The sequence below is a fragment of the Oncorhynchus clarkii genome, chromosome 29 (genome assembly GCF_045791955.1).
Source record: "Oncorhynchus clarkii lewisi isolate Uvic-CL-2024 chromosome 29, UVic_Ocla_1.0, whole genome shotgun sequence".
Classification (NCBI taxonomy): domain Eukaryota; kingdom Metazoa; phylum Chordata; class Actinopteri; order Salmoniformes; family Salmonidae; genus Oncorhynchus; species Oncorhynchus clarkii.
The window spans coordinates 13,676,821-13,701,355 of NC_092175.1; the positions used below are offsets into that span (position 1 = coordinate 13,676,821).

At 41.3% G+C, this 24,535-nt stretch overlaps 2 protein-coding genes across 5 annotated transcripts; one reads left to right on the forward strand and one right to left on the reverse strand.

Moving 5' to 3' along the window:
• Positions 1–707: 707 nt before the first annotated feature.
• On the reverse strand, positions 708–21,828 carry LOC139387932 (alpha-2,8-sialyltransferase 8E-like). 3 transcript variants are annotated; one of them, XM_071134322.1, is made up of 9 exons: positions 21,274–21,828; positions 16,164–16,274; positions 15,087–15,194; positions 6,150–6,242; positions 4,803–4,889; positions 4,354–4,498; positions 4,067–4,179; positions 3,798–3,890; positions 708–3,339 (listed from the first exon to the last, which is right to left on the reverse strand). In XM_071134322.1, exons 1-9 carry the CDS (start codon positions 21,417–21,419, stop codon positions 2,877–2,879), a joined length of 1,359 nt encoding a protein of 452 aa, XP_070990423.1. In that variant the 5' UTR covers positions 21,420–21,828; the 3' UTR covers positions 708–2,876. The 3 variants fall into 3 exon arrangements, with proteins under 3 accessions (XP_070990423.1, XP_070990424.1, XP_070990425.1); XM_071134323.1 differs by lacking the exon at positions 16,164–16,274 and having other exon boundaries at positions 21,274–21,821; XM_071134324.1 differs by lacking the exons at positions 15,087–15,194; positions 16,164–16,274 and having other exon boundaries at positions 21,274–21,821.
• On the forward strand, positions 13,950–23,927 carry LOC139387933 (uncharacterized). Of its 2 annotated transcripts, XM_071134325.1 has the most exons (3): positions 13,950–14,225; positions 14,685–14,760; positions 22,666–23,927. In XM_071134325.1, the coding sequence occupies exons 2-3, from the start codon at positions 14,751–14,753 to the stop codon at positions 23,016–23,018; spliced, it is 363 nt and encodes a 120-aa protein (XP_070990426.1). In that variant the 5' UTR covers positions 13,950–14,225; positions 14,685–14,750; the 3' UTR covers positions 23,019–23,927. The 2 variants fall into 2 exon arrangements, with proteins under 2 accessions (XP_070990426.1, XP_070990428.1); XM_071134327.1 differs by lacking the exon at positions 13,950–14,225 and having other exon boundaries at positions 14,484–14,760.
• Positions 23,928–24,535: the final 608 nt, after the last annotated feature.

Genomic DNA, 24,535 nt, shown 5'->3' on the forward strand with positions numbered 1-24,535 from the left:
ACAAACCAGAGGCCAGCTGACCTGAAACGAGACAGTAAATTTGTCATGTGGTTGTGGTCCATCCATCAGGAGCACATATGGGCCTGGGGCGGCAGGGTAGCCTAGTGGTTAAGAGCGTTGGACTAGTAACCGGAAGGTTGCAAGTTCAAACCCCCGAGCTGACAAGGTACAAATCTGTCGTTCTGCCCCTGAACAGGCAGTTAACCCACTGTTCCTAGGCCGTCATTGAAAATAAGAATTTGTTCTTAACTGACTTGCCTAGTAAAATAAAGGTAAAATAAAAATAAAATAAAAAAAAATATAGGGTTGTGGTTGTTAGTCACCAAACGGAAGAAGACTGACTGTCATTTTCCGTTTCTGTTGCAAAACATTTTGAAATGCTTTCTGTTGCGTCCCCTAATGAACATGGCCCGATTTACTCATTAACTGCAGACAAAATACTTGACTTCAGATGACAAGATTGAATTCGCTGTCATTCATTGGGAAATATTGCATTTTCCTGTCATGTTCAATTCCACTCACTTGAAAAAGTATCCAAATACTGTAATGTATTCAATTCCATGCAGTGCTATTCTGAGTTTCTCACTTGCAGTGATTGGTGGGTATAGTTTGGACTAAAATGATTGGTTGTTGTATGCCTGACCCAGATCCACATTTCTTCGTAGATCAGACATCTGTATATAGAAAGTAAATGATCAGGACAAGCAGAAAATCCAAACATGTTTATTTACAAACACAATATAAAGAATGACCCAGAATGTAGGGTTCATATCACTGTTCAAACTGTAATAATTCCATCCAAGCTCTAATAATTCCATCCTTTCATTTTCGGACTGATTATTCTACCTAGTTATTTTTTACTCTATAAAATTATGATATTTTGTGATTCTGAGACTCAAACTTGAAATTATTTAATGTGCTCATACGGATAACTTATTTTGTGCATTGTGTATTTTACACACGATCTCTGTGACTTTGAATTACAAGTCAAACAAACAATCTTCCAAAGACTTTAGGAGTGATCATGGAAGATCATGGTAATTTGGGGCGTTACAAAAATCAAAAGGCATTGCACAGCATGTACAGAAGAATGACCCTATGTTTCCAGTTCAGTAATGTTCCTCCACTCTGTCACAGTTAAACACAACAAATACTAATAGAAACAAACATACAGCATTACAAGGCTGAGATCCATGATGCTTTCAAGGTTACAACTTTGTCACATTGCAAAAAGGTAAATGACACGATCCAGTGATAATAATGATAACAAAAATCATATAATTTCAAAAGGGAGCGATATTAGTCATTCCTTTCCATCATCTGTAAAAAAGTGCCTCTGTCGGTCAGTTCTCTTTTAAAATGCATTCAAGGTTGATATAAGGTTTCAGGTAGCCTAGCGGTAAGAGAATTGGGCCAGTAACCAAAAGGTTGTTCTGCCCTTGAGCAAGGCAGTTAACCCCCCACAACAACAGCTCCCTGGGTGCCCAATGTGGCCGCCCCCTGCACCTCTCCGATTCAGAAGGGTTGGGTTAAAAGCGAAAGTCAAGTTTCGGTTGGGCCTTGTGTGCAATTGATGATAAATGTAATATCATTTGAATTAAACTAATCTCTCCCAATGATCTGTGAGCTTTAGCAGAAGCTGATCGTTGTAAACGTGTTGGTTGCAGGCACACACAAAACAGAGAATATAGTAGAATCATGCACAGCATCACATGAGTATGGAAATAGCATTATATCTTACAGGAATTATATTATATTTAGTAATTATACAGCAGAAGTGAACCTCATCTTGTTATGGTCATTATGTTGAGTCAGCAAACATTAAGAACAAGAGTTTGTTTGATACGAACGTCCATTAGATAAGCAATTCAGGGGTGAATTGCATATCTGAGAGAGGATTTGTACATTTATATTGTAAGGCAGCATGGTTTTAAGACATGGATGACAGAGAGAAATCAGATTGGTCAACAGTGCCCAGGAACTTGGGCCAGGGTGTTTTTCTGACTATGTGGCCTACTATGATGGTGGTGATTATAAAATATTAATCATCTCACCTTTGTTCAAAAACAGCAAGCAAATAAAACACAACCATTTCACATCAGAAATATCCAAGGATATCTTCCAGTGTTTGGCTAGTTAGTTGTACGGAAGAAAGGGGACCTATAAAAAAGGTCCTCTCAGGTCAGGAGTGTTAACAGTGTTTTATAATAAATATTTACCATATAAAACAGTTGAATGAAGCTGGACAACTGAAGGTTAAACAGTTGGACCTTTGAACATTTATTTTGGATTCCCTCAACGTCAATAGTGTTCAGGGTTTTTACACAGACATAAATAAAAGCTGCCACACCTACAGACTGTCTGAGAAAGAGAGCATGGGGGGGGGGGGTCATAACACAGGAAGCGGCAAAGAGAAAGTACAGGAGGAGGTGAGGGACACACAGAGTGGCCTTATTTCAGTGTAAATAGTTGTGCATAACGTTAAGTTCAAACCTCTGTACAGCAGTACCACCGAGCCACTAAGATTGCACAGAAACGACATCACTAGGAAAGATCACTTCACAATAGAACAAGCAACCTACAGAATCTGAGATACCAGCGGCCATTGAAGTTGCTTATTCAGCAAGAGAGTAAGAAACACATCAAGAGAAATTATAGTGTTGGCATAAAAGCAAGAAACCTTCAACACATGGAGCTAGTGTAAAAAGCACAAATATATACGGTGTGAGCTCAAAAGGCCATCTCTCGTCAACTGTAAGAAAACACCATTGTATCTAAATTAATATATGCAAATTGATGATAAATTAAGAACCGAGACAAAAACAGGAGTAAATGGTCACGATGCATTACAGTGTGGGCGTGGCTCCGGTGCACGATCATGTGCAAGGTCCTGAGTGTACATTGAGGATACCTCGCGTGTGCATGTGCATGAAGTTAAAGATCTCATGGGGCATGGCGTGGAACCCGGGGCGGGGCTTGACGTTGTCATAGTAATGGTGCGTGATGAAAATGCCCGAGGGGTTCATGGGAAACGCCCAGAAGCCATAGAGGTGGACCTCCTCGCACAGTTCCATGGCGGCAGTGACTAGCATCAGGCCGCTGCTGAGGCGTTTGGCACGGACACCCTGGACAGTCCAGAAGCGCTGGACATTGAGCAGGTACTGGGGGTGGAAGAAGAACACACCCCTCTGGGAGTCAAAGTCGTCCAACATGTACTTGACCCGGAAGGAGACATCAGTGTTACGCGTGTTGTAGAAGGCGGGTAGGACCACTGACGAGTTCTCGTAGTTCTGAAGAACCTCGTAAAATGGTCGCCGCCACTTCTCTAGCTTCTGGAATCTGGTGTTGGAGGAGAGGAGAGGAGAGGAGAGGAGAGGAGAGGAGAGGAGAGGAGAGGAGAGGAGAGGAGAGGAGAGGGATTAGAGTGTGTATAAAGAGGGAGGAGGTGTATGTGTGTTTCGTGTGTGCGTTGGTGTCTGCATGTGTGTGCTTGTGTGTGTGTGTGTGTGTGTATGTGTGTGTGTGTGTGTGTGTTTGCAAGGAGCAGACGTGCTGCAGCTCTGTGCCAGAACATTACATTTTACTAAGTGCAATGCACACCCATTGTAACTGCTGCCGTTAATGGATTTCAGGTCTAGATGGTGTGTGTGTGTGCGTGCCTGGGCCCAGATGTCAATTCAACGTCTATTCCACATTGGTTCAACGTAATTTCATTGAAATGATGTGGAAACAAAGTTGATTCAACCAGTGTGTGCCCAATGGGAATACACTTTTTTGTTGACATAGCCTTACAGTACCTCTCTGTTATAATACTTGGATTAATCGTCACCAGATCCGTTTTGGCGCCTACATCAGCTGAGTACTTCTCGTTGATGGGTGGTATGTTGCATCTTTGAAGGAAGGATAATTATTTACATTATCCAATGCAGATTCTGAGAAGGTCTGAGCAGAGTGAAAGTAATTAAATGGTGTATCTTACCATTTGATATCTGCAGTCAAAAATAAATCAGCCCAAGCGTGATGCTTGGGAATATTTGTAGCACTACAGAATAAAGATGATGTGTACCTAAACACGAAATCTGCAGAGTCAATATCCTTCCCACATTTGCTGTTCTTGATGATTCCTCCGTTTCCAACAACTGCACATTTCTTAAACTGAGACTTGGAGTATGGCATGTCCTTTCAATGAAACAGAACCAGTGTCAAACAGAAATATGGGGTACAGTTTATAACCAGAGAAAGTGGAGTTCCATCACCTTAGGGTACGAGGTAGGGTACATAGCATAGGACACATGGATGACAGGTAGTCAAACAGGATGATATACTGTATATTGTTATAATTGGAACACTCACGTCAGGAAACATCTTGAAGACCTCAGTACTGATGGGCAGGATGCCACTGGTGTCCACCTCATACCTCAGCTTGGTGCCTGCTGGAGTGTTCCTCTTGGTTGTGAACAGGAAGGAGGGTGCATTACAACACCGCGACAGAGACATCCTATTGGAGAGAACAATAGAAGGGAAGAGTTACTGTCAGACCCAAAAAAACTGTAGTAGAACAAGGGTGACGCTCCTCTGAACAGGCTCATGCTAATAGACTGGTGGCATTCCAAGTCTTCTGTTTTGCGTTCACGCTCTGCAGATGATCAGATATCACAATGCCTAAAGAAGTGTTTAAGGTCTTGTGAACCACAATAATATGATATAGCAATCTTTTGAGATGTACAGCGTGACTGCAAGAAAGGTGACCTGAAACACCATCTCTGTGATGTGTTAAAGTTAAAGGTCAATTAGAAGCTCACTTGAAGTTGTTGGTCTCCACCATGTTTTGCTGCCACTTGCACACCTGCAGGTTCCTCCATCTCTCAAACAGCTCCGACGTCTTCACCCTGGCAGATGGGCAGGGAAACCCCACATAAAACCGAGACAAACAATTCGAGTCAAGTGATCCATGTATGTTTAAGAATAAGCCCTATACCCTATGTTCCTATACTACATATACTGCAGATCAGAGGGGTACATTTAAAAAAATCCCTGCTGTAGATGGTCTCACGATGAGGGGGTTGAAAACTGCACAGGTAGATGTCATTTTAAAATATTTAAAAACATGGGGAGGGGGCTGCATGGAGCTACAAAAACCACAGAGATGATACTGCAGCACTCTGCTCTGTAATATGAATATTAAACACGCGCTGAGGTGTAACATGAGAATGGCACTTCAAGCTGTGGCAATGGATTTAGCATTGCGCCCAGGCACTCCCTCTGATTGACGCCTTGCGCCCGCCGTCGTGTGGACAAGATGGCGATGGCCAGAAATAGAAGGGCTCTAAATAGCTTCCCTTGAACTGACATTCCCCCTCGATGATTGGGAAATGTGATTTGCTCGGGTAGGGAAAGCACTACCAGGGCTGGCAGTAGTGTGAGGAGAGTCAGTCACTGCACTGTAACTGCTGGCAGAGCCAAGGAGTTGTTGTCTGTCTGTCGCGCTGTCTGCTGCCTGACCTGGCACACTGTCCCTCATCAAGCACCTCTTACAGGTGTGATAAATAGCTCAAACATCCTCAAGAACATGTACTGTAAGCCTGTGCCAGAGTCTGTTCTAGTGGTAGCACTGTACATCCCCCTGGCAAAATAGGTTCAAGGCCTGTCTCGCCTACTTTCTCATCTATCTTTGCCCTTGTCTGTTTCTCCCACTATAGCTTCCTACTGCTGTATTATAAAATCATTATTTAAATGTTTGTTGATAGGACAAGGGATGGGCCTGAATGTTGGAACTGAGTGCACAGACTTAGCTTCCTCCTATATCTAATATTGACATTTCAAAGAGAGAACACAAACCAGCAAGGCACATAGGCCCTTGAGGATCAAAGTTGCCCATCACTGCATTTGTACACTCTTTGAAAAAAGGGTTCCAAAAGGGTTCCAAAAGGGTTCTTCAGCTGTCCCCATGGGAGAACCCTTTGAAGAACCTTTTTGGGTTCCATGTAGAACCCTCTGTGGAAAGGGTTTTACATGGAACCCAAAAGGGTTCTACCCGGAGCCAAAAATATTTATTCTAAGGGTTCTCCTGTGGGGACAGCCAAAGAACCCTTTTAGGTTCTAGATAGAACCTTTTTTTCTAAGAGTGTAACACAGGCGATTACACTCACATGGTCAGGACTTTGACATCCATAATCTCCTGCCTGAGCTCTTTGCATGCAGTGGAGTTGTAGTCATAGGATCCATCGTATGAGTCCAGATGCCTGGAGGGATAGTCACAGTCAGCGTCACGCTGCACTGATCTGATCTACATAATAATCAACAATTAACAAGGAAGAGGCTGGTACACAAAACACATAGCAAAGTGGGGTTGGGGAAAGATGTTATACATTGTGGGACACTTTTAACTTTATTCCAATACAATTGTGGCTTTACTTTAAAATACATTATGAATATTAATCTTTAACGTGAAGACATTGTTATGGAATGAGTGGCAGGTGTGATATCATTCCTATGGATACGGGATCCACAATATGTATCCTGGACACTTTTAAGTCACCAGCTACCATAATTTCTCTGTTTTGTTTTCAGATTTTCTTGTTGCTGATAACATTCATTATGTATTTTGACTTGACATGGGAACTTTGACTTCACATGGGGAACAACAATTAACATGGACATTCAAAAAATTGTGTTTGCAAAACAACAAAAATAGCATGAAATACATAGTGAGAAAGGGGAAGGGGGAGGTAGAAATCTTGTGGTAAATTGTGAGAAAACATGACTAAATCCTGATGGCAGGGGCACCTAGACTGCATAACCTTTATCATGGATAAGGTTTGTCTCTGTTGTATGGCATGTACAGTATGCTGGATAGAGTGAACTGCACAGCTGCACAGTATGATGCCAATGGAGAATATGGGGAGTAACTGCGGCCTTCTCACTGCATAAGGCAGACTCAGTATACTTACCCAGGGGGCAAAACTGGTATTTTATGTGATTATAGTCTGGTTGGGTAACACTTTACTGTAGGTGTCCTCATGTATGCATTCATAAGCTGTCATAAGTAGTTTTCAATAGTTATGAGTCACAGCATAAAACCGGTTATACAGTAATGGGTGTTTTACATGAATGTTCAACCTGTTGTCCTATGCTCTAATGTCAAATCAAATCAAATGGTATTAGTCACTTGAGACCTTACAGTGAAATGCTTACTTACGAGCCCCTAACCAACATACAGTTTAAATAAAATTAAAATAAAAATACGGATAAGAAATAAAAGTAACAAGTAATTAAAGAGCATGTCAACTGTTAATAACAACTGCTATTATACAGTCTTGGTGACAACTTATGTCATATGCCTGCTACATTAGAATCGACATAACAGATGTTTTAAAAGGGTGTGATGTAATTTACCAAACTCTGTGTCACATTATTACATTGAATTGAATGATGGGCGTCATAACCATGTCATATGCCCTTATAGAGTGTGCACAGACACCTTAAGTAAAGTTCCATTAATTTGAGATGTTAAAAAAACAGTTATGAATGTGCTTATACCACAGGATGAGTTGAGAGTTTCATAAAAGTTTACAATTTAAATTATCTCCAAGAAACATGGGCAAATGAGAGCACAGATGTACTAAAAAATGACATATTATAATAGTATAATGAAATGAAATGGAAGCAAATATAATTTTACAATAAAATCAACGTTGCTGTGGAAAAATGGGACAGATGGGAAAAAAACAAGATGTGCAGGCTACAGTAATAAGGACAGCAGCTATATTACAAAAAAAATGCTAGCTAGCTAGCTAGCTAGTCAGTCAGGTAACTAGGAACAGGGTTGGAGAGCCCTGCTCTACACAGTCAAAACAATGTGTATTCATACCCTTAGTGGCACGACATGAGCAAAAGAGGCCTCACTGTGCTGCCCGCCCCCATCAATGCATAGCTAGCTAGAGCTAGAGGTACTAAACGTAGCTAGCTAGTTGGGGAATCCTGAATTATAAATCTTACTTTGCAGCACATCACACAATACATTCTCTTTCACATATACATTAGTTTAGAGGCAATTACTTTTTAATCTTAAAGAGATTCTCCGGTACTTTTGTATACTTTTTAGCCAGTAGTTCACGAGCCAAAAATGATCCCCGAAAATTACGTACTTCGTCACATATGTGCAGATATGTGCACCACGTCATTTCTCTCTCTCTCGCTCTGCTGTGTATGCATCTTGCTAGTAGGCATTCAAATGGTGAGGGGCTGAAGCTCATTGGCTAGAACTCAAATTGCTACGGGGCTGGCCCACGTGGAGGAAAATGTAGTGAAAACGGCACAGCACAACTTCCAGAACAACATTTGCTTTCAAACTAGGAATTTTGTGGCTAATAGAGGGAAGACAAAAATTCTGCTCATAGATTATGGTTGTATGAACTACACATTCACACATCTAGCACAAAGCAGGAGGTTTAAAAAATACCTTGTTGTCGCAAAGTTCCGGAGCATGTTTTTAATATATGTTGTTTAACTCAATCTAACTAGCAAACGTTATCCATGTTCTTTGCTATTGGTTTGTGAGCTGATGTTCTCGCTTCTGTGTTGTTATGTTGGTAAGTCCCACCCTTCTTCTTCTTCCGATTTCAGCTACATGATTCACTGACACAAGAGACCGCAATAACTTTCCATTGGATCCGCAAACTTGTGTCGGCGAATCATATCGCTGAAATCAGAAGAAGGGTGGGCGTTAACATAACCTAACGTAGCAGGCGTAAAAGAAACATAAGATGGGAGAAGAGATCTTGGCTCATCATGTGGAAAACTTAGCTAACTAGCTAGCTACAGCTAATAACATAGATAAAAACAACATTAGTTAGCTTGAGTTAAATAACATGTATTAAGATGAAAAGTTTATTCCATTTAAAATGTACAGCGCCTTCAGAAAGTATTCAAACCCCTTGACTTATTCCACATTTTGTTGTTACAGCCTGAATCCAAAATGGATCTCACCCATCTACACACAATACCACACAATGACAAGCAAAACTTTTTAGAAATGTAAATGTATTGAAAATAGTATACAGAAATATGTCATTTATAACTATTTAAACCCCTGAGTCGATACTTTGTAGAAGCACCTTTGACAGCGATTACAGCTGTGAGTCTTTCTGGGTAAGTCTCTAAGAGATTTCCACTCCTGAATTGTGCAACATTTTTCTATTATTATTTTCAAAATTCGTCAAACTCTGTCAAATTGGTTGTTGATAATTGTTTGACAACCATTTTCAGGTCTTGCCATAGATTTTCAAATGGATTTAACTTCTTGAGTGTAGGGGGCAGGATTTTCTTTTTTGGCTAAAAAAACGTACCCATTTGAAACTGCCTATTTCTCAGGCCCAGAAACTAGAATATGCATATAACTGTCAGATTGGGATAGAAAACACTCTAAAGTTTCCAAAACTGTCAAAATATTGTCTGTGAGTATAACAGAACCTATATCGCAGGCGAAAACCTGAGGAAAATCAAACCAGGAAGTGCTGTTTTTTCTGAAAGCTCTCTGTTCCATTGGATGCCTTGCCTCCATTTAAAGGAATATCAACCAGATTATTTTCCTATGGCTTCCTCAAGGTTTCAACAGTCTTTAGACATAGTTTCAGGCTTTTATTTTGAAAAAATGAGCGAGAAAGTTAACATCGTGTCAGTGGATAGCTGGGTGTTCGCAGTTTTGCTTGCGCAACAGAGTGGGGCAACCATTGTCTCTCTGTCTCCTATTGAAAAAGTGACAGTCCCGGTTGATATATTATCGATTATATATTTTAAAAACAACCTGAGGATTGATCATAAAAAACGTTTGACATGTTTCTGTGGACATTACGGATACTATTTGGAATTTTTGTCTGCGATGTCGTGACCGCTCGAGCCTGTGGATTTCTGAACATAACGCGCCAAACAAATGGAGGTATTTTGGATATAAAAATAATCTTTATGGAACAAAAGTAACATTTATTGTGTAACTGGGAGTCTCGTGAGTGCAAACATCCGAAGATCATCAAAGGTAAGCGATTTAATCTATTGCTTTTCTGACTTTCGTGACCAATCTACTTGGCTGCTAGTATTTGTAATATTTTGTCTACTGAGAGAGATGTTCTTACACAAATGCTTGTTATGCTTTCGCCAAAAAGGTGTATTGAAATCTGACACACCAGGTGGATTAACAACAAGCTAAGCTGTGTTATGTTATATTGCACTTGTGATTTCATGAAAATTCAATATTTTTAGTAATTTAATTTGAATTTGGCGCGCTGCAATTCAGCGGGTGTTGATGAAAATGATCCCGCTAAAGGGATGGGTGCGTCAAGTTTTAAGTCAAAACTGTAACTCATCCATTAAGGAACATTCACTGTCTTCTTGGTGAGCAAGTCCAGTGTAGATTTGGCCTTGTGTTTTAGGTTATCATTGTCCTGCTGAAAAATGAATTAATCTCCCAGTGTCTTTTGGAAAGCAGACTAGACCAGGTTTTTCTCTAGGATGTTGCCTGTTGGATGTGATAGAATAATACTATATCTATCTGAAACTTGTTCACTGAGGATAACTGATGCTATTTATATGTACAGTACCAGTCAAAAGTTTGGACACACCTACTCATTCCAGGGTTTTTCTTTATTTTTTATATTTTCTACATTGTAGAATAATAGTGAAGACATCGAAACTATGAAATAACACATATGGAATCACGTAGTAACCCACAAATAAAATGTTTTTTTATTTTTTATTCCTCAAAGTAGCCACCCTTTGCCTTGATGACAGCTTTGATTTAATGTCATTTTGTTCCCCTTGTCCAGACACTGTCCTCGTTTTGTTTCATGTCTGTTTCTTCTCTCCCTGTACTTGCTTCTCATCTCCCAGCGTCTGTCCTCACAAAATGCAGACACCAATATTGGAAGGGAGTTTTTTGTTTTTTGTTGGGGTTGGTGACATCGAGTCCGGGTGCCCCTGCCGAAGGAACCGAGGGTGCCTCAGCTGGCTCATCGGGCTTCCATGCCTTAGCTGGCTCGAGAGGTTTTCTTGCCTCGGTTGGCTCGGCAGGCTCCTCAGCCGGCTCGACGGGCTCCCACTCCTCAGCCGGCTCATCAGGCTCCCATCCCACGTCGTGCCTCAGGCGGCTCGTCAGGCTCCCACGCCTCAGCTGGCTCGTCAGGCTCCCACACGTCAGCCGGCTCGTCCGGCTCCCACGCCTCCCATTACTTGCTTCTCGTCTCCCAGAGTCTGTCCTCACACTGTCATTGTTACCGTAGCCTGCACATCTTACTTTTCTCACAGCTGTCACAAATCCTGTTGTGCCGCAGCAACGTTGATTTTGTTGTAAAATTATTTTTGCTTCCATTTCATTTCAATATTTATTTATTTTTGCCAATAAAAAAACCATCTGTGCTCCCATTTGCCCATGTTTCTTGGAGATCCTTTGAATGGTAATGCTTTATGATACTCTCAACTCATCGTGTGGTATAAGCACATTCATAACTGTTTTATAACACCTCAAATTAATGTCACTTTACTTAAGGTGTCTGTGCACACTCTATAAGAGCATATGACATGGTTATGAAGCCCATCATTCCATTCAATGTAATAATGTGACACAGAGGTTGGTAAATTATATAGCATCCTGTTATAACATCTGGTATGTAGACTTTAATGTAACATATAACAACATATGACATAAGTTGTCTTGCAGACAGTGTAATATCAGTTGTTATTAACAGTTGACTAGCGCATATGACCACAGGGCAAAAAGTCATTTTTAACACACATTATAACTGGGTTTATAACGTCTCATGCCTTGACTCATAAATATTTAAAACTACTTATGACAGCTTATGACAAATTGTATAATGTGATGTATATCTGTTATAAAGGCTTTATGAATGCATGCATAAGGAAGCCTACAGTAAAGTGTTACCTCATGTTGTATACTGGTTGTATAAGGCATCTTTAGCAACCATGTAAGCCTCTTTATCTGGATATAATTATAATAATCTGATTATCTGACATCTTTCCCATGACGTCTTGGTCTTGTCACGAAAAATATGTCTTATCCTGTTATAAGACGTATTCTCAACCAGTTTACAACCAGAATATAACTTCATTTAGACTTCATGAGCCACATTTTGCTTGCTGGTTAGCCTGAGTTCATCAGTCCCTGTCTGGAATAACCATAAATGTCTCCCTTATCTGCAGATCTCTTTGCATGTAGAAATTTAACTAAGGAAGATCACATGAAAATATGTTGGTCCTACATTTGTATTTATTACCTTATCTGGTATGACATGCACACACATACATACAGACATACATGCGCAATCATACACATAAGCATAATGTACATACTGTACACAGTCATCACTCTCACTCAGATTCAAACTATTCGATAAGATTTTACAGCTCATTGAATGATTCAGATGTCATTTGATAAAATCCGGATTGGACAAATACAACCTTTACATGCTTGCGAGGCTAGGAAATCTTCTTAACAAGAGGTTTCAGACAAGGAAATAAATAAATAAACCAATAAAGAAACATTATACAGGAAAATGGTGACATAAAACAAAAACAAAAAATCAACAACAACATTAGATTGATATGGTGGTAGTGATTGTGTAATATTTGAGACAAACACAATGACATCTGAAGGGAAGGAAACTTAAGGAAGGTGAGAACATGGTGAACATTTTAGCATGACAGAAAGGATTTTTGACAAACATTTTGCATCTTCTCCTCCCTTTTGAGAGCATAATCGGCACCAGAATCTAACCCAAATCTTTTCCTCCCTCTCAGGCCAGGCAGAGAGCCACACAGAGGAGTCAAATTTCCCACTAGGCGTATTTAAATAGGCTTGTAATGGATAATGCTATTGATCCATGTACCAGCTTTGGAAAAGCCTTCTTGCCTGAGGACCACAGCCAACTGCATAGCCTCAGAGGCACCAGGAAAGAAGGAGAGCTAAAAGCTCCCAATACCTGATACCTATTGAGAAGGTGCTTTCTATTTGGAAAATATTTAAAAGTAGATAGTAAATATGTGATGTTGAGTCCTACTCTCTACTGGATGGATAAAGAGTGGCTGCCCAGCGGGCAAAACTGGTTCCATTGGCTAAACATCTTTTTAGCAACCATAAAATATATCTTAATCTGATTGTAATCTAGCTATACGACAAGATAACAACCCCAAAATGTATTTCCAATCACGTGTTGATGTCGTCTTTATCTGGTTGTAATCTGGTTATATGAAGTCCCCTCTTACTATACCAGAAAGCCAGTTTACAACCAAAAAAATCAAGTTATTATGACGTCAGGTGTCAAATTTTGTCTGCTGGGTGAGGTGTTGCTCTGTTGAATCCAAGATGACGGCCTTCACAATGTGCCACGCCAGTGAGTGAATTTGTAGGATAAATGCTATCTCAGTGAGATAGGATGAGGTGGAGAATGTTGGTGAAAAGGGGGAATAATGTTCTAAGCATGATTGATGTGGCTGTTAAAGTAAAATGAGGTGAGGTAAAACACAAAAAGACAACATGCATTTGAACGAGATGGTGGGATAAACATCAAAATGAGTAAGGAACAATGAAACTGGTTGTCTACATCCCCCTGATGATGCGGTGTATTTTGGATTGGCTTGTTATCAAGTAAATACTTAAAAGGTCTAGAGCAGCATGTCTCTTGTCCATTATCATTTAAAAATTAGCTTCTTAGCTTATTTTGGTTTACCTCTAATGATGAACCCCTAATAAGCACTGTAGCCTAGATAGAGAAGAAAGAGGATGACTCTGAATGTCGTCTTAGACCGCCCATGCCACACTGGCTTTCTGCTATCCATGAGGGAAGAGTGCCTATTAATAACCAGCGGGTTATCACGCCTACTGACTTTAGGTCCTCAGCCCACTGAAGCCAAAGACCTACTGGGAAAGGGTCACGGGGTGGCAGGGGGTGGGAAGGGATGAGACAACATGCAAGAGCAATCTGCAGTGCAACCACCACTGAAAATATAGGAGAGTTTGATCCTTTCAGACCAATGAAAAAGAAAGAGGCATTCTTGGGTTTCTGTAAAATTACTTAAAACGCCTTCAGACCGGCCTACCTTTGAGAGCGTTTTTTTTTCTTCTTAATATCGGCTATGTGACTATTACTATCTGTGAATCTGGCTGAAAATTCTGACGGAAACATCTGTCAACATGCAGACAGGAAATAATCCAGGTAGGTCGCAGAGAGATACAATGCAGATGTGAGAAGAAAAGATAGGGGAGCAGAGATATGTGTCCACTATGTATATGACATACACTCAGAGCTGTGCAGAATGCCTGAACACACAGGTTGAGGGTGAGAGGCATTTGAGAAATGGGTGCTGGATGAGACACAGCGGTACAAGGAGAAGCCAGTACATCAACAGGAGAACCGTGGTCCAACCAGGTTCTCGGGAGGGGGGGGGGGGGGGGGTTAGGGTTCGAGGGTCACAAGGTGGCAGGGGGTGGAAGGGATGAGACAACATGCAAGAGCAATCTGCAGTGCAACCACCACTGAAAATATATGAGAGTTTGATCCTTTCAGACCAATGAAAAAGAAAGAGGCATTCTTGGGTTTCTGTAAAAGTACTTAAAATGCCTTCAGACCGGCCTACCTTTGAGAGCGTTTTTTTTTCTTCTTAATATCGGCTAGGCAGGGTGTGACTATTACGGAGATCTGTGAATCTGGCTGAAAATTCTGACGGAAACATCTGTCAACATGCAGACAGGTAAGTTAGAGTTAAACGTCAGTGTGAGTGGGTCCTGTGTCATCATCACCCCTGCAAACATCTCAACTAGGATTCCTCAGAAATGCAAAACAAGCAGAAGCAAAATAGTTATGTGTGTGTTGCTGACTTCATCTCTTTACTAGTTAGTTAGTACAGCAGTTTGTTGGTTATACTGGTTATGCATTGCGAGTGGAGGCTTCTAAGGCCCAGGCCACACATGCAGGGGGCTGGGTTATCAGCAGGAAATCTCAAGTTCTCTCTCTCTCTATCTCTCTTTTTTTCTCACAGGGGTGTTGTACAGTCAGTCAATCACATTGGAAATGTACCTTTTCTTCCCATTCCTGGCAGGCTTCAGAGATCCATCATCCAAGAAATTTACAGGACCGGTCCAATTTCCTGTCTCGTCTCCTTTGAGTCGGCTAAACTGTTGCGCACTAGTAAGAAAATTAGGCAGTTTATTTGGGATTTATTGTGCTTTAATTACCTGAGAACTAACAGTCAGTCAGTCAGTCAAACACACACACACACACACACACACACACACACACACACACACACACACACTCTTATACACAATGCACAAACACACACAGAGACACACCACAGCATACAGAGGGATCAGCATTTGGCTTTAGTAAACCAAATCAAGCCAAGCCAAACATAGTTAGAATGAACCTAGATAATAACACAATGGTTGATAACAAATCTAGAGCATAAAACGGACAATGAAACTCAGTTACACATTTGTCATAAATAAAACACCCGTAAAAAAAATCTAAATTAGTTGGGGATAAAAAAGAAGAGGGGGCAAATAAGTAATGGACAAATGTGCCTTGCATGTCAAATATTCAATCTTACCAAAGAATGATGATAGGCTACATTGAGAGCGAGAACAATTAAACAAGCAAAAACAGCAGCTAAAAATCTGAAGGTGACAAATAAGTTCAAGCTCAGACACAGCTGAATGACGAAGTGTATATGGGTCTGGCAATCTGGTGTGGTTGGCACAGATACCTCAAATCTGAGAATGGCATGCAAAGCAGACACACACTTCTATCTCTGCTGCAGAGCAGTGGGACAGAAAACACTTGGTTTGAAAACAGTGTGTAAATATGCTACGTCTGTTTATGACATGAAATAAAGATGCTTCACTTAATCCATTCATTGTGGTCAAACAGGTCAAATCTCAGTTGTTGTCTCACTAAAACCCCTAATCATTCACCATTTTAGGGGTTTTTGCCCAATATGCAGCACATCTTAGTTCGGTAGATTAGCCTATAGGGTATTATTGCACATTACGCTCATGCACAATCTAAAAACCACAACACATTCTTTAAATCAGAACCAAATGATTATGGTTAACGGGTTACATAGAGAACAGACAAACTGAGAGGATACTTAACGGTTTACAGACAATAGCAGCATATAGGCCACCGTTGAGAGGTGCATAGCACCTGTACCCTCCCAGGCCACGACGCTGTCCCCTACTGGATGGGACAGATCTCATATCCTCCCTGAGTAACATGAGTGAATTGAACAGGTTTTGTCAAAATTGCATGAGGCAAATCCAAATATCCCAACCAAATATCCAAACCTGTAAGAAATTAAAATTATATAATTCAAATATGGATTTTGCATAAAAGGGACATGTTTGATTTCAATCATCATATTTGAACCCTAAAAAAACATATGAATCGAAATAAACCTATTTGAGCATTCCTTTCCATTGTGCAAATAATCCTGTGACTTTGTTCCATTAAATCATTGTGGACAGCAAAGCGTATCACTACAGTGTACTGGAAAATAATCTTGCACATAAATCCTCTCCATAAGCACATTATGTGATGAAACGAACACTACTTTGGGCCTCATGTCAATACTGTGCGCCCATTTGGCTTCTCAGAGAACAACTTAAAAATCTCAATGACACTCTGCCCCTGGCTGTTGCGGTCAGGATGGAGTGTGCTAAAACAGGACATGGATTTAGGCTTCTGGATCTGCTACATGATGCTCCTAAAGAAACCAGTGGGTGCAGCCACCGCACACCTGCACACCATCCAACTATCTAGAGGAGTGCCCTGTCTCAAAAAAGGTGACACTTTCTTTTCCCAACAAAGAAACTGCTGATGTGGTCTCTAAAAATACTGAACCTGACCTATCTGATCCACCATATTATCCAAATGAATATTACTGATGTCACATGGCACAGTGTTGATATGGCTGATGTCACTCTGCAGACTATTTATAGGCATTAAATAGCTACTGTTCTGTTACTGTTGAGTTGATCAATAAGTCAATATTGCTTCCTGTCAATTTTGTTTAGCGTGTATTATCAGCCTGTCAATTTCAATACTATCATGTTATGCGGAAACAAGTCTTTGACCTTCCATTCAATTCTACACCACAATTCCAAACAACATAAATCAGCTAATTAGAAAAGGACCCAAATAGATTGAGTTAGCAGCAATCCATAATGCACTCTAAGTCTGGAGTAGAAGACAACGTAGCTATTTCTGCAAGGGCAGAGTTATGGTTGTGAGAGTACAACATGAATAATATCCTAATAGGATGTCCATTACTCACACAGGATAATCATTTGTACTGGTGAAGGTTTCTTAAGTGCTTACTCAACGGAGATTCAACTATCAACGTGCCCAGGTCCATTATCTACGAAGACATTTGTCACAGTCCTCCCGGTATTTTCTCCTCTAAGTGAAGGTCGGCAGGCAATCAACATACTAATAGCTAAGCTTTGTTTTAGAATAATCTGCTACGGAGGCTATGGTTCCAATTATATAATTGAAACAAGAATCTGGAATGCTCAACCAAACAGTCATTTTTTTAAAGATCTGGGTGCAGTTTTGGAGTTTTAGTTCAACTAAATAATAACCAAGAGTTCAACCCAAAAATGAAAAATTGTGCCCTCCCCAAAAAAACATAGTTAGAAACTCTTGTTATCTCTGAGTGGATTTCTAACATCATCTCCATGACTGTTTGATGCCACTTGTAGCCTACCCAGCCTGCTGCGGGTATTTTTAGGCATCGCCCTCTCCGAGTCAAGTGGAGATGAGAGAAGATCATGTGCACTGCTGCAAAGTGGGTCACCGTACTATTTAATAAGCCCTTCTTCCTCTCTACCCTGTGATTTCACAGCTTCGCGATCTCTACCCTGGCATAGAGCTTTAGGGGGTGTTTGCTAATGTCACTGCAGCCAGGCTGTGCTATATGATACACGCTGTGGAAAATGAGAAATTTATCACGTGCCAGAATCATTGAGGGTAAAACAAAGTCTGCAAAACAGAAAATATCAAAATGGCAGTCCACGACCCAATTCTGTCTACAGCTGCAAAAAAATCTAACACAATCTTGGACTAGTGGAGGACTAAAGTGCATGTTATGCTGGTTATTCTCAGATAGTGCTCTCAACAACTGGCATTATTGCATTGTAGTTTAAGTGTCTTCTGTAGTACAGTCTCTTCCAGACCCACAGAATCTGGTCATTTGCAGAGACAGTTTACTGAGATCCTTTGGGGCATAAGAGAATCTCATGAGATTGAGACCCATGTCCTTAGGCAGTGTTTGACTAGGCTACGTTTTGTTAGCATAGGTCGGGAGGGGTTGGACCGTTGGTCCCATTCACAACTTTAGCTTGTTGTCATGGTTTCAGCATGTGGGGGGGAAGAGGGGAAGAATATCTCACAGTGACATCATTTTGAAGACACTCACTCTCTCCATCATGCTCTCTCTCTCTTTCTCTCACACACACTCTCATTCTCTCGCTCTCTTTCTCCTGAGGTGTGCAGATACTGTGTAGCAAAATGGCTGCCGTTGTTGCACACTGGCTGGCTCAGTAGCTTTGTTGTGACTGTAGCCCGTTCCCCTCTTTCCCAGTCAGAGTGCTAGAAGTGCGGGGCAGGATAGATAGATAGATAGATAGATAGATAGATAGATAGATAGATAGATAGATAGATAGATGTATTGCTGGGGCTGGATTCATGCCATCTCAGCCATAACATATTCAATAGTGGATGCCATGAATCCACAGGATTTCATCAGAGTAGCCCAAGCGGTGGAGGAGACACACATGTGAGGGGGAATTGGGCGGGGGGGGTGGGGGGGGGGGGGGGGTAGTTAGAATACAGCACATATATGTTTGCTGTAAGGCAAAGCTATAATGAACTATTTTATTTTGGGGGGGTGTTAAATAGGTCTATCTTAAGATAAAAAATATATATATCAGGTTCTCAGTATCTGCTCGTCTCACAATGAAAAACATCCCAGCAGATGATAATGCAGAAGTCAAAGCCTTACAGTGATTAATAATAGCATGTATCACTATGGGTGCTATTAGCAACAACAGATTGCATGAGAAAAGGTAGAGTCCCTATTAATAGAGATATTACTGTTGCAGAGGTGTTACGAAACATCTTAGGAATGCATTATGCTGAAACAGCAGCATGACCGTTAAATTACTATCGAATCAGACAACAACCCCTTCGACATTAACATGAAGAATTATCAATATTAAGTGAAAAATACTGAACAATGAACTGCATCAATAGATTTGAGTTGTTTTTAAAACTGTAATATCAACAGATAGGATATCAGTAGATATCCAAGCCTTATTTATGGAAGATGTATGATCTGTAGATAAGACTGAAACTGATAATCTAATAAACACTTTAAAAAGAAGGAGGTACACTACCATAATCAGCTGGGGCTCTGTATGTAGCATTAATGTGATGCGTCACCTCATGAGAATAGTTTATATATGCCACTGGAAAAATGGAAGACTAATTTGCTATTTTTCAGGCTTACCCCCCACCCCTCCCCCTCCCATGCAGCAATTACTCCAACCACTACTCCCATATTTACACTGAATTACAATGATGACAGTATTAATACAGTTAGAACAATAACAGAGCCATATAATTCACAACATTTTAAAATGTCAGGCTGTCCCTTACATTTCAACATTATGCTATTGATAATAATTGAGTCTTCAGATGAATGGCAATTTATTTGATTTGGGCCTATAGGCTATTTGTGGAAGATATATACAGTGCCTTCCGAAAGTATTCAGACCCCTTGATTTTTTTCAGCATTTTGTTACGTTAAATATAAATGTATTAAATACATTTTTTCCTCAACAATCTGCACACAATACCCCATAATGACAAAGTGAAAACAGGTTGATTGAATTTTTTTATATATTTTTTTATATTTACATAAGTATTCAGACCCTTTGCAATGAGACTCAAAGTTGAGCTCAGGTACATCCTGTTTCTATTTATCATCCTTGAGATGTTTCTACAACGTGATTGGAGTCCACCTGTGGTCAATTCAATTGATTGGACATGATTTGGAAAAGCCCACCTGTCTATATATGGTCCCACTGTTGACAGTGCATGTCAGAGCAAAAAGGAATTGCATGTCAGGTCAAAGGAATTGTCCGTAGAGCTCCGAGACAGGATTGTGTCGAGGCACAGATCTGGGGAAGGGTACCAACACATTTCTGCAGTATTGAAGGTCCCCAAGAACACAGTGGCCTCCATCGTTTTTCAAATGGAAGACGTTTGGAACCACCAAGACTCTTCCTAGAGCTGGCCTCCCGGCCAAACTGAGCAATCGGGGGAGAAGGGCCTTGGTCAGGGAGGTGACCCGATGGTCACTCTGACAGAGCTCTAGAGCTCCTCTGTGGAGATGGGAGAACCTTCCAGAGGGACAACATTCTCTGCAGCACTCCACCAATCAGGCCTTTATGGTGAAACCAAGATTGAACTATTTGGCCTGAATGGCAAGCGTCACATCTGGAGGAAACCTGGCACCATCCGTACGGTGAAGCACGGTGGTGGCAGCATCATGCTGTGGGGATGTTTTTAGCAGCAAGGACTGAGAGACTAGTCAGGATTGAGGGAAAGATGAATGGAGCGAAGTACAGAGAGATCCTTGATGAAAACCTGCTCCAGAGCGCTCAGGACCTCAGACTGGGGCGAGGGTTCGCCTTCAAACAGGACAATGACTCTAAGCACACAGCCAAGACAATGCAGGAGTGGCTTCAGGACAAGTCTCTGAATGTCCTTGAGTGGCCCAGCCAGAGCCCGGACATGATCAAACATCTTTGGAGAGACCTGAAAAGAGCTGTGCAGCATCGCTCTCCATCCAACCTGACCAAGCTTGAGAGGATCTGTAGAGAAGAATGGGAGAAACTCCCCAAATACAGGTGTGCCAAGCTTGTAGTGTCATACCCAAGAAAGCTCAATGCTGTAATTGCTGTCAAAGGTGCTTCAACAAAGAACTTAGTAAAGGGTCTGAATACTTATGTAAACTGTGATATTTAAGTGTATTAAATATTTTATTTTTAATAATTTAGTAAAACAGTCTAAAACCAATGTTTTGCGTTGTCATTATGGCGTATTGTGTGTGGATGTATGAGGGGGAAAACACTATTTAATACATTTTAGAATAGGGGTCTGAAGACTTTCCGAAGGCATTGTACTTAACATCGCTTACCTTTTAATGTAGTTTTTTCCATAGAGAATCTGTTGTAAAAGTGTAACCAGTCCAAATGCGCAAATGAATATAAAACAAAGCGACCTATTGCCGAGTAAATCTCTACCCGACGTAGGGTCGGCGTATCCCATTCTCCGGCGCAGCATCCGCTGGTGCCAAAAACCACAGAATTATCCTTTTCTCGCCGCACCATTCAGAATCAATCACACAGGTTTACCGTGAAAGCATTCGAGAAGACAATTGTCCAAATGTATTTACGGTATTTTTACAAATCGCTGCGGCCACAGCACAAATCTCATTGGTCTTGGTCGAGAAGCATTGCCTCCTTATAAATAGAAAGCATGGAAATAGGCTACAACTCCGGACGGACCGTGATTTGATTATTAATTGTAGAATAAAAATCTTCTACCTTCTGGTATTTTGCAAGGCTGATGATGGTACAGAAAACATTAAATGTTTCTTCAAAAATGCCTGACATCTGTTTGTGATCATGCGTTACTGTCTCGACTGGGTGGTGCGCTCGATCGTAGGGCTCCACAGACAGTGGCAGGCAATGCAGATATTCTAGTCTCATTTAACAGTGTTCCATAAGCGGTCTGGATAGGCTAGCTCATAAAAAGAACATGACTGTCATTCGTAAAAAGTCAAACGAATGGTGTAGTCTACGAAATCTCTCTTTTCTCAGGACAAACATAATGGCGTTAATTGTGATGCACAGTTTGGTGATAATAACAGCTTCTTCTTTCTATTACAGCAGACTGGTCTATAGATGCTGATGCTCTCTCTCTCTCTCTCTCTCTCTCTCTCTCTCTCTCTCTCTCTCTCTCTCTCTCTATCTGTGCCTCTCTCTTCTCTATCTCTCTCTATATACCGTATATCTTCTATAAATCTCTAGCTTCTCTATCACTCATATCTTCTCTCTCCCTGTTGGGTTCATCTCTGGTCAGCCAAAACCAAGGTCAATGTGCCTTCTTCTAAGGATAAGATAGACACCTCTAGACCGGTTTAATTGTCTGTGTCACGTTCTGACCTTGATTTCCGTTGTTTTGTATTTATTTAGTATGGTCAGGGCGTGAGTTGGGTGGGCAGTCTATGTTTGTTTTTCTATGTTTTGGGGCTTTTCTATGTTTCGGCCTAGTATGGTTCTCAATCAGAGGCAGGTGTCATTGGTTGTCTCTGATTGAGAATCATACTTAGGTAGCCTGGGTTTCACTGTGTGTTTGTGGGTGATTGTTCCTGTCTCTGTGTTTGTTGTCACAGGATAGGCTGTATAGGTTTTCACGTTCCGTTTGTTGTTTTGTAGATTTAAGTTATTTCATGTATCGTTCATTTTTCCATTAAAGAACATGAGTAACCACCACGCTGCTTTTTGGTCCGCTTCTCCTTCTACAGACGAACGTCGTTACAGAATCACCCACCACAACAGGACCAAGCGGCGTGGCAAGGGGCAACGGCAAGAGGAGCAGCAGGAGAAGCAACAGAGGCAGCAGCAACAGGAGCAGCAGCAGCAGCAGTGGGAGAGGCTGCACTATTTGGAGAAATGGACATGGGAGGAAGATTTGGATGGTAAAGGACCCTGGGCTCAGCCAGGAGAATATCGCCGCCCCAAGGAAGAACGGGAGGCGGCGAAAGCGGAGAGGCGCCGGTATGAGGAGGCAGCGCGGCGTCGTGGATGGAAGCCTGAGAGTCAGCCCCAAAAATGTCTTGGGGGGGGGGCTAACAGGGAGTATGGCTACGCCAGGTAGGAGACCTGAGCCAACTTCCTGTGGTTACCGGGGGGCTAGAGAGACCGGGCAGGCACCGTGTTATGCGCGCACGGTGTCCCCAGTGCGGGTGCACAGCCCGGTGCGGTACATTCCAGCTCTGTGTATCGGCCGGGCTAGAGTGGGCATCGAGCCAAGTGCCGTGAAAAAATCATTTTCACTCAAATCATTTTCACTCTTCTCAACACTGTGTGGGCCCATTTCATACAAATGTCAAACCACAAGGCATAGGCCTACATGTATTTCCTCTTGCCCACTAAGATGTTTAAAATGAATAGGCCTATTCGTAAATATCCATGATGATTATTCTTAGTTAGCTGTTCAGGGACAATTTGGAAGGATAAGTCTACCAGGCTATAGGGAAGGAACAATGATGAAATACATTGATCTACTCTGCTTTTATGTTAAAGGACAAGTGTGGCGGTTTTTATCTCAATATCAAATGTATGTTTATTGGTCGGATACACAGTTTAGCAGGTGTTACTGCAGGTTTAGCAAAATGCTTATAGTACTAGTGTCACACCCTGATCTGTTTCATCTGTCTTTGTGATTGTCTCCACCCCCCTCCAGGTGTCGCCCATCTTCCCCATTATCCCCTGTGTATTTTTACCTGTAATTCTCTGTTTGTCTGTTGCCAGTTTATCTTGTTTGTCAAGTCAACCAGCGTTTGTTTCTCAGCTCCTGCTTTTTCCCAGTCTCGCTTTTCGCGCCCTCCTGGTTTTGACTCTTGCCTGTCCTGACTCCGAGCCCGCCTGCCTGACCCTGCTTACCCTGACCCTGAGCCTGCCTGCCATCCAGTACCATTGCCTCACCTCTGGTTACTGAACCCTGCCTGCCTTAACCTGTCCATTGCTTGCCCCTATTGGATTATTAAACTATTGTTTATTCGACGAGGTCTGCATCTGGGTTTTACCTTCATACCTGATAACTAGCTCCTAACAATGCATCTATACTGTACATATGCACACCGGAATAATTTACACAAGATATACTAAGAATGATATGTTTAGATGTAGATATAATACAGTGAGCTATGTCAAGAATCCAGTATATACAATTGAAGTCGGAAGTTTACCTACACTTTGGTTGGAGTCATTAAAACTCGTTTTTCAACCACTCCACAAATGTCTTGTTAACAAACTATAGTCTTGGCAAGTCGGTTAGGACATCTACTTTGTGCATGACACAAGTCATTTTTACAACAATTGATACAGATAGATTATTTCACTTATAATTCACAATTGCAGTGGGTCAGAAGTTGACATACACTAAGTTGACTGTGCCTTTAAACAGCTTGGAAAATTCCATAAAATGATGTCATGGCTTTAGAAGCTTCTGATAGGCTAATTGACATCATTTGAGTCAATTGCAGGTGTACCTGTGGATGTATTTCAAGACCTACCTTCAAACTCAGTGCCTCTTTGCTTAACATAATTGGAAAATTAAAAGAAATCAGCCAAGACATCAGAAAATAAAATGGTAGACCTCCAAGTCTGGTT